This window comes from Cannabis sativa, chromosome 2, assembly GCF_029168945.1.
Source record: "Cannabis sativa cultivar Pink pepper isolate KNU-18-1 chromosome 2, ASM2916894v1, whole genome shotgun sequence".
Lineage (NCBI taxonomy): Eukaryota > Viridiplantae > Streptophyta > Magnoliopsida > Rosales > Cannabaceae > Cannabis > Cannabis sativa.
In genome coordinates this window covers 52,090,921-52,101,078 of record NC_083602.1, presented here as the reverse complement: position 1 = coordinate 52,101,078, position 10,158 = coordinate 52,090,921, and the positions used below count along the sequence as shown (strand labels likewise).

General features: G+C 36.2%; 2 protein-coding genes across 3 annotated transcripts; both read left to right on the top strand.

The window, feature by feature from the left end:
- On the top strand, positions 1-1,326 carry LOC115718508 (uncharacterized). The gene has a single exon (XM_030647306.2). It carries the CDS (start codon positions 728-730, stop codon positions 1,238-1,240), a length of 513 nt encoding a protein of 170 aa, XP_030503166.1. The 5' UTR covers positions 1-727; the 3' UTR covers positions 1,241-1,326.
- Positions 1,327-4,229: 2,903 nt separating this feature from the next.
- Positions 4,230-9,789, top strand: LOC115719277 (phytochrome A-2). 2 transcript variants are annotated; one of them, XM_030648252.2, is made up of 5 exons: positions 4,230-4,998; positions 5,461-7,527; positions 7,898-8,714; positions 8,938-9,228; positions 9,347-9,789. In XM_030648252.2, exons 2-5 carry the CDS (start codon positions 5,472-5,474, stop codon positions 9,564-9,566), a joined length of 3,384 nt encoding a protein of 1,127 aa, XP_030504112.2. In that variant the 5' UTR covers positions 4,230-4,998; positions 5,461-5,471; the 3' UTR covers positions 9,567-9,789. The 2 variants fall into 2 exon arrangements, with proteins under 2 accessions (XP_030504112.2, XP_060964840.1); XM_061108857.1 differs by having other exon boundaries at positions 4,320-4,998; positions 5,449-7,527.
- Positions 9,790-10,158: the final 369 nt, after the last annotated feature.

The window sequence follows — 10,158 nt, the reverse complement described above, 5'->3', positions numbered from 1 at the left end:
TTTTTTTAATAACATTATTTTTTTTATTTGTTATTTATATGTTTAGGTTTGCCATACCATTTTTTTAGGAAATCCTATCACACAGTATATTTCTTTAAAGGGAAAATATATACATTTTTGAATTTATTGAGGGAGAAATATCACCATTTCTTTTTCCTGCAAATTACAAAATATCACCAAATTGTTGAACTTAATAACTATTTTTTTATTAAAAAAAAAAGAAGAAGAAATAAAATACTACATTTTTTTTTGAAAAATGTCATTTTCTCTGCTTGCTTACTCATATAAACACGCCAACATATGATTACCATGTAACCCCAAATAATTGATTATTTATTTGTTTAGAAAGAAAGAAAAAGAAAGTTGTTTTTTTTTTTTAATTAAATATATAAACTGAAAAATAGTTGGTTAATTAATTAATCAATTAGGCAAAAAGTTGTGCTTTATTTATGGTGATATTCTTTTTCATGGTTGGGAAGTTTAAGACCTGCAAAAAGCAGGATATCTTTGGATGAATCGATTATTTTGTCCATAAATCTAAATGATCTTCATCTTTTCCTCTTGGAAAGTTTGATTCTGTTCAAATACTCAATTGGGTCTCTGTTTTTTCTCAAGAAAATCCCAAGAAATTTGTTAAAATATGAAAAGAAAAGTTCCTTTCTTTAATCCATGAAAGTGATCCTTCTTTGGAATTTTGCTTTTTGTAATACCCGTTTGATAAAGTTTGATGTCTGTGCGAGATAAGGAGATCGCAACCGTTGATAGGTGTGTTGGTGGCGGTGGTGGTGGGAATGGAGGTGATGATGGTGATGATGATGAAGATGAGAGTGGTGGGGTCCAAGAAAGGGATGAGCAAAAGCCGAGGAAGAGAGCCAAAGGGCATGGCTGTTATGGGTTTTCAATGAATTTTGGAAAAGCCAGGAACTTGGTACTTGGTCAATTCACCAAGACCACAAGAAAACCCTCCAGAAAAACCCATATAAAGGCTTCTTATTCTTCTTCTTCTGTTCTTGTTGCTGCACCAAATGCTTCTACTTCATCTTCTTCAGGTAAAGGTTGTTGCTTATGTATCAAGAAATCTGGAACTGGGGAATCATCTTTGGGGTCTCAAACTAGTGATCCCAATGACCCAACTTTTACTTATGATATGTTGAAAGTTTTGATTGAGAGGAATGATTTTTATTCGAAAGAATGCAATTCCCATTTAGATGTTTCTGAAGTTTCATGTTGCAGAGAATGAGAGTTAAATTCAATATTTTTCTGTATTATAATTTGTTGTTGATCAAAATTTGATTGGAAGTAATAACAGTATAGAATTTTTCTCAAGGTGTTTGAAATAGATTATACTAAGTTTCTACATTGAGTAAAGTTTTATGATGTATAGTATCCCTTTGGAGATCATGGAAGACCTGTTTTTGAGTCTTCACTCTTTGATGATCAATTCAGGGTGAGAATGAGGAAATGTGGATAGATTTTGTCACTTGTTTTGTTTCATAATGGCTATGAAGAAAGTCAAAAAGACCAAGCTTGGTCATAAGCTGTTTAAGTATATAAAACCCGGATGCATCTTTTGATGATGAAATGATTTAGATTTCTAAATCTAAAGCCATTATATATATGTGTATGTGTTTGTGATAATAGTGATTCAGATTCTAATAGATGCAGCTCAAACGGTCATATTTGTGAGTTTAATATGTGTGGATTCTTGTATTGTGTTGTTGCTCCTGAAGAATTATTTGAAAACATATAGGATTTGATATCTACTACAATAGGGCTCATAAGTGCAGTTCAACCAGTGCAATTGGATTATGAAATGATTTTCTTTTTGTTGTTGTTGAATGACATGTCATGACATGACTAAGCTTAACTTCTTTCTTGTTGCAATATGGGCAAGAGTATGAGACACCATACCACACTGTTTTATGGATGAACCTATACCTATTTAATCAGATGTGTCCCCTTAATAGGGACCACTTTGTGTTTGTGGATGATACTAAATTCTTAGCAGATGGATGATATTGATTAGGAATTCTCTATTGTTTTTTAAGGTATTTGGAGTATAGGGCATACTCCTTTTTAATAGCAAATTAAATAAGGGGACACTGTTGGTTATTTCAGATCCATGAAGCTTATGGTAGTTATCATTCTACTCACTGTTGGTTTATGGTTGATTGTTCAGTTGTGTAATACTAACTGCTGGTGTTTAAATTTTACCTGTTAGAACTTTTACAAAGGGATTTCGATTACACTAATTTATTACATTTTCTTGATAGAATTTATTGATTTATTTTTAATTGCCCAGTTGAGCATTTAAATGGTTAGAATTGGAGTTGAGTGAATATATGAGGGGAAGAGTTTGAATTTTGAAATCAGTGCATCTGTGTATGTGTATCTGAGCCAAATTAGTTGATAGTTTATTACTTGGTGAACTAACCAAGTAACTCCTCTTTTCACAACTTGATTGTATACACATGTTGAAGATCTACAAGTATTCCAATTGGTAAACAATTTCCTTGTGATTTGAGTTTGAAAAAGAAACATAGCCATACATTTTGATTTTCTTCTAATATATGTTGAAGGAACCTTCCCACAACCTCCTATCATAACTAAAACAAAAAAACACATTGTATACAACTCTACCAACCAACTTGTCTGCACTTGGGATTAAAAGATGACACAAGATTATACCAAAAGCATAATTAGATACAAGAAAGAATGTTCCTCAATTACAAACAAAAACTCATGTGGTTGAAAGAATGAGAATGATCTCACACATAGTATAGCTATACGTACTATATCTATCTAGCTAACTATTCCTCAGTGTCGTTTTAATTACCTTAAGTGATAACCTTTATCTCTACCTCGTTTGACACGATGCTAACTAATCAAAGCTTTGAAAAAGACAATTGACAAATTCAATGCTAACAAATTATTATTAGACACAAACAATTCTATAAATAAAACATCTATATATATATATATATGATACCAGTAGTACTTAACACCATCTATAAGTAATGTCTTGTGATTGGTTAGCAATTATTAAATTATATGAGATTAATACTAACTCTACAAATAACGATATAATAATACACTGACAATTCTTGAATCAGTGTATTTGTATGTTGTTCGGATTTGGGACACCACTACTACTACCACGATGGGGGCTTACTCAAATTTTGACCTTGAGCTTAACAACTTAAAGTCCCAACCACTCGTCACAAGTGATTAATTTACGCCGCTAAAAATTATTATTGAGTATATATTTGTACCCCGATTTGTACATCTCATAAAAATAGATTTGGGATTTTTTATTGGGGGCTGAGATAGGAGACAAGGAGAAGGGTGACCCATATTCTACCCATGTCATTGTTGGGCAATTCCTTATAACATGCACACTCATCCTTTTCCACATACACTTACTCTTTAGTGCCCAGATTCGTTCAGTCTCAGCAAAGATAAAAGAGAGATAAGAATGGGAAGATAGTAAAGCATGTAATATGGATCCTAAGTGGGCCCCATATTTTGTTTTTTTCCTTTTGGGCCTTAAAGTGGGCCCTACAAATAAAGGTTAAAATAAAAAATAATATAGTAATGATCATATGCTAAAATTATGGGCCGAATCTGATGTTGGTTGAGCTGCCCACAAGACCAAGAGACAGAATTATAGTTGAGATAATAGTATAATTCGATGAAATCTGATCCACAGTTGAGTTAACACAAACAAGATAGACTGTCGCACGTGACTGCCTGTAAGTGCCGTAACGCAATCTTTTGTTGGCACTCGAGTCAATGGCATGGGCTATTTCTGTATCTACTCTCTCTCTCTCTCTCAAAAATAGTAACCTTTTGCTATTAATTAAACCTTTCTCCTTTATTTATTATTATCCTTTTCAGACCCTTCTAGTAACTTATTATTCTAAACCCAAGTTTTGAGTTAGTATCGATTCAATACTACACTCAATAATTAATACAATTTTTGCTTCTAAACTATGACTCTTATGAAATTGTGTTCCTGTAATATGATCAACAGCAGCAACCTAAAATTAGTTAAAATCATGTCCATTAATTCTATCATGTTAAATTGCTTAATATTAATTCTTTACTCATTAGTTAAACAAATAGTAAAACTAGAGTTCAATCAATCAATAGGGCACGTGTGTATTTTACTTTTTTTTTTTTTTTTGCAACTTGCAGAAAAAGGAAAGAGTCATGTTAATAATTACTGTACAGTAACCCAATCCCGATTCTCCTAAATTGTTCTTTTCTGTTTTGAAAGAACAAAACTCAAATTCAATAGTAAATAATAATAAATAAAAGGGTTTTTTTGCATTAAAGTTGCAGTTTTTTAAATCTGGGGTTCAACATATTTAATTGAAAATTGATCAAGTTTCAATCTTTTGTATTTTAATTATTATATCCATATATTTACCAAAAAAGAAAGGTCTTTGGAGTATATGCTATATATGGGGGTCGTCAACCAACGCTGTTATCCATCTTTGGAAACCAAACCGCTCTTCCGACGTAGTTTTGGCTTTTTCACTATCCATAAATTGACTCACTTTCCGACTTTGGAGAGTGTTGCCTACTTTATTATTATTATTCTACAATATTATATTATTATACAGCGAAAACCCAATTGAGTAGGTTTATCGTTTCTCTGTGTATCTGAATTATTATATACATCACACACCATATAATATATTTTTATATATATATTGTATTGCTTAGCACGGGGGTTTGATGGGGAGAGCAGTGGCGAAGTGGGACCACAGACAGCAGAAGCGGTGATCGATATTTTGTGGGTTTTCCAGGAAATGGGAATTTGAGATTGAGAGTCTTGTTGGGACGGTCGGGAATTTCATTTCCAAACTATATTTTCACTCTGATTTTGTGCTATTCAAATATGGTTGAAGCTGAAGATTACTGGGTCTGAGTTAAAGTGGGGTTCTTTCTTTTTCTTCACTTTGTTTTTGCTTTCAGCTGCTTCTTGACCAGGTTAGACTTTCATAAGACATATTTCTTTTTCTTTCTTTCTTTGTCTCATATTTTAATTTTCCTACCTTATTGATCAACTGTTTTTCTGTAGTTTATGAGATTAGTTGGGTAAGTCTTAGTTTGTTGTTTTTTGTTGCGAATGTCTCTCTTCTTGCTATGATACTGGAAATTGGTATTGTTTACTGTGTAAATTAGTAGCTGATACCAGTTTTTATAGTTTGTTATTATTTGAATTAATATTATTGTTTTAGTTTGCTGGAGTACTTTTAGATTTGGGTGAAGTTTTTGGATCAAATCATCTGGGGTGTCAAGGTTTATTATAATATTATTTAGCTTTATAGAATCTAAGTTATATTATTTTCAAAATGAGCTTGCTAATGGTATGGTTTTGTATGCTATATCTTGAAACTTTGTTGGTTTTGTTATGATACGTTTGTTCTTAATTTAAAGTTAATTTTCCAGCTTCTTTGAAGATGTCTTCTTCAAGACCCAGCCACTCGTCCAGCAATTCGGGGCGATCTAAACACAGTGCTAGAATAGTTGCTCAAACAACTGTTGATGCAAAACTCCATGCTGAGTTTGAGGAGTCAGGTAGTTCATTTGACTACACAAGCTCAGTACGTGTTAGCAACTCAGTTTCTGCTGATGTACAACCAAGGTCTGACAAAGTAACCACCGCTTACCTTCACCACATACAAAAAGGGAAACTGATCCAGCCATTTGGGTGCTTGTTGGCCTTGGATGAGAAAACTTTGAAGGTCATTGCATACAGTGAGAATTCACCTGAAATGCTGACCATGATCAGTCATGCGGTTCCAAGTGTTGGAGATCACCCTGTTCTAGGCATTGGAACAGATGTGAGGACTATTTTTACTGCTCCCAGTGCCTCTGCATTGCAAAAGGCCTTGGGATTTGGAGATGTTTCTCTATTAAATCCCATATTAGTTCATTGCAAGACCTCTGGAAAGCCCTTTTATGCAATTGTTCACCGGGTAACCGGTAGCTTGATCATTGACTTTGAGCCAGTGAAACCTTATGAAGTCCCCATGACTGCTGCCGGGGCCCTGCAATCATACAAACTAGCAGCTAAAGCAATTACTAGATTGCAGGCTCTGCCTAGTGGGAGCATGGAAAGGCTTTGTGACACTATGGTCCAAGAGGTCTTCGAACTCACGGGGTATGACAGGGTGATGGCCTATAAATTTCATGATGATGATCATGGGGAGGTGGTGTCTGAGACTACAAAGCCTGGTCTGGAACCATATCTGGGTTTACATTACCCAGCCACTGATATTCCTCAAGCTGCAAGATTTTTATTTATGAAAAATAAAGTTCGTATGATTGTGGATTGTTGTGCAAAACATGTTAAGGTGTTTCAGGATGAGAAGCTTCCGTTTGATCTAACCTTGTGTGGTTCAACTTTAAGGGCTCCTCACAGCTGCCATTTACAATACATGGAGAACATGAATTCCATTGCTTCCCTGGTTATGGCTGTAGTAGTCAATGATGGAGACGATGAGGGTGACAGCCCTGAATCTGTGCAGCCACAAAAGAGAAAGAGACTCTGGGGTTTAGTTGTGTGCCACAATACAACTCCGAGATTCGTTCCTTTCCCTCTGAGGTATGCCTGTGAGTTCTTGGTTCAAGTATTTGCCATCCATGTGAATAAGGAGTTAGAACTAGAAAATCAGATCGTTGAGAAGAACATCCTGAGGACACAAACACTATTGTGTGACATGCTGATGCGTGATGCACCCTTGGGTATTGTGACACAGAACCCAAATATAATGGACCTGGTGAAATGTGATGGGGCTGCTCTCTTGTACAAAAACAAGGTATGGAGGCTAGGAATCACTCCAAGTGATTCTCAGCTTCATGACATAGCCTCATGGCTCTCTGAGTACCATATGGATTCCACTGGTTTGAGTACAGATAGCTTGTGTGATGCAGGCTATCCTGGGGCTCTCTCTCTAGGAGATATAGTATGTGGAATGGCAGCTGTGAGGATAACATCCAAAGACGTGATTTTCTGGTTTCGCTCCCACACTGCTGCAGAAGTCCGATGGGGTGGTGCCAAACATGACCCTGGTGAGAAGGATGATGCAAGGAAGATGCACCCAAGATCTTCATTCAAGGCTTTTCTTGAGGTTGTCAGGACAAGGAGCTTCCCTTGGAAGGATTACGAAATGGATGCAATCCATTCTTTGCAGCTTATCCTGAGGAATGCATTCAAAGATATGGACACTTTGGATTCAAACACTGTGACTGTCAATACAAAGCTATCTGACTTAAGAATTGAAGGGATGCAAGAACTTGAAGCTGTGACAGGCGAGATGGTCCGTTTAATTGAAACAGCCACTGTGCCAATTTTGGCTGTGGATATTGATGGGCTGGTTAACGGGTGGAACACTAAGATTTCTGACTTGACTGGTCTTCCGGTTGAGAGAGCAATTGGGAAGCATTTACTGACTCTTGTGGAAGATTCATCAACTGATGTTGTCAAATCAATGTTAGACTTGGCATTGGAAGGTATGTAATTGCCCTTTCATAATTTGCTTTATTTTCAATATCCCTCTTACTTTACCTGAAAGACCATTTGCAGACATGTGTTTACATATGAACAAACAAAGAACCATATAAGCATGTTCATGCATTTGCTAACCAGTGCACTCAGTTTAGAATGAACATGTCTTACTCACTAGGACTTTCTGTATTAACCAGTACATTGACAGTTTAGAATGAGTATGCATATTCTGCATTACCTTGTCATGTGTGTACAGTAACAGTTATGTTTCTTTCTGGGAGGAAAGGGTGTTGTTCACCAGTTTTTGTAATAATCTTTTTTGGTATCTTTTTCCCCTTCATGGAGATAATTTAGTTTGACTATGTTTCTTTTCAGGCAAAGAGGAAAGGAACATTCAATTTGAGATCAAAACTTATGGTTCTAGGAATGACTCTGGTCCCATCAGCTTGGTAGTGAATGCTTGTGCAAGTAGGGACCTTCATGGAAATGTTGTCGGGGTGTGTTTTGTGGCCCAAGATCTAACTGCTCATAAGACTATTTTGGACAAGTTCACTCGAATCGAAGGTGATTACAAGGCAATTGTACAAAACCGGAACCCATTGATACCCCCAATTTTTGGTAGTGATGAATTTGGCTGGTGTTCTGAGTGGAATCCAGCAATGACAAAGATAACTGGTTGGAAACGAGAAGAGGTCATTGATAAAATGCTTATGGGAGAGGTTTTCGGGATAAACATGGCATGTTGCCGTCTCAAAAATCAAGAGGCCTTCATAAATCTTGGCGTTGTGTTGAATAATGCCATGACAGGTCAAGAATCTGAAAAGATTCCTTTTGGGTTTTTGGCCCGGAATGGGAAATACGTAGAATGCCTGCTTTGTGTGAGTAAGAAATTAGACAGGGAGGGTTCAGTCACTGGGGTCTTTTGCTTCTTGCAGCTTGCTAGCCTAGAACTGCAGCAAGCACTTCATGTCCAGCGCTTAATGGAGCAAACTGCTGTGAAGAGATTGAAAGCATTAGCATATATGAAGAGACAGATCCGCAATCCATTGGCTGGAATAATATTTTCAAGGAAATTGATGGAAAGTACTGAGTTGGGAGGTGACCAAAAACAGCTTCTGAATACTAGTGCTCAATGCCAGCGGCAGCTTAGCAAGATTCTTGATGACTCTGATCTTGACACCATCATAGACGGGTATGTATTCTCATGTCGAAAATTTATCTTCTTTCTCGGTATCTAGCAGAGAAATCATGCAACTTTTAGCTTCTTAAACTGTACAATGTCTGCAACTTAGGATGATGGACGGCACAGTCTCTCTTGTTTGATTGCTTTATTTAGATACATATATTCTTTTATGCTTAAATATATGCAATAATTCTGGTTCTTAATCTATCTTGTTATCTTCATTCTACAACAGCTATTCTGATCTGGAAATGGTTGAGTTCACTTTGGGTGAGGTATTGGTTGCCTCTATGAGCCAAGTCATGATGAAAAGCAAAGCAAAGGGAATCACCATAGAACAAAATGCAGCAGAAGAGACTATGAATGATACCTTATATGGTGACAGTCTCAGACTTCAACAAGTCATATCAGATTTCTTACTAATAGCAATTAACTTTACACCAAGCGGAGGCCAGATTGTTATAGTTGCAAACCTCAGCAAAGATCAGCTAGGAGAGTCTGTTCATCTCGTGCGTCTCGACTTTAGGTACCCCTTTTCGCCTAATTTAATAATTCTGTCATCACTAAAATTTCTTCTTTGTTACTTAGAATTGACTTTACATCATGTTTCTTCATTGGGCTGCTGCTCCTTTTTTTGGGATCAGATTGATTCATACAGGGGTGGGGATACCGGAAGCATTGCTGAACCAGATGTTCGGAAACGAAGGAGATGTATCTGAAGAGGGCATCAGCCTGCTGATCAGTAGAAAATTGGTGAAGCTGATGAATGGAGATGTGCAGTATCTGAAAGAAGCTGGCAAATCAACTTTCATCATATCTGTTGAGCTTGCTGGAGCTCATAGTAAAGCGAAGGCTTCCAAGTGAAGACAGATAGAGAGACAGAGAAGGATTCTGAGGCAAAATGGCAATGGCAATGGCAATGGCGTGCTATTTATAGTTTCTAATGAATGTATTATTGTTGTTGTTAACATGTAAATATGTATGTTTTCACGTTTTTTTTTAATGCTGTTCCGTTTTTCAAAGCCAAGTTTTGTTGGTTTCTTTAATAAACAGAATTTTGAGAAGAAAGGTCACTATTTTTTTTTTCTTTCCTTTTTTCATATCTTCTTTTATATGCATCTCCATTTATGTTTTTGTAGTTGGACGTGTTTTGTTTTGTACAAACAAAACAATGGCCAATTCAGTGAAACAGTGCCTTCTTACTTGCTCCAGTTGTTTCCAAAAGTTATCAAACTAACTGCTAAACACAACCAAAACAATTAAAACCAGCAGAAACAAGGCATTTGACTCACATTTTTCAGCTGGCCAATTCAGTGAAACAGTGCCTTCTTACTTGCTCCAGTTGTTTCCAAAAGTTATCAAACTAACTGCTAAACACAACCAAAACAATTAAAACCAGCAGAAACAAGGCATTTGACTCACATTTTTCAGCTGCCCATTCATTCTAGTTGAGATA

Bases quoted from the DNA above. Each gene is read 5' to 3' on its own strand.
- LOC115718508 (XM_030647306.2), top strand. From the start codon at position 728: ATGTCTGTGCGAGATAAGGAGATCGCAACCGTTGATAGGTGTGTTGGT.
- LOC115719277 (XM_030648252.2), top strand. From the start codon at position 5,472: ATGTCTTCTTCAAGACCCAGCCACTCGTCCAGCAATTCGGGGCGATCT. The intron at 7,528-7,897 runs GTATGTAATTGC...GTTTCTTTTCAG, and splicing joins GTTAGACTTGGCATTGGAAG to GCAAAGAGGAAAGGAACATT. The intron at 9,229-9,346 runs GTACCCCTTTTC...TTTTGGGATCAG, and splicing joins CTCGTGCGTCTCGACTTTAG to ATTGATTCATACAGGGGTGG.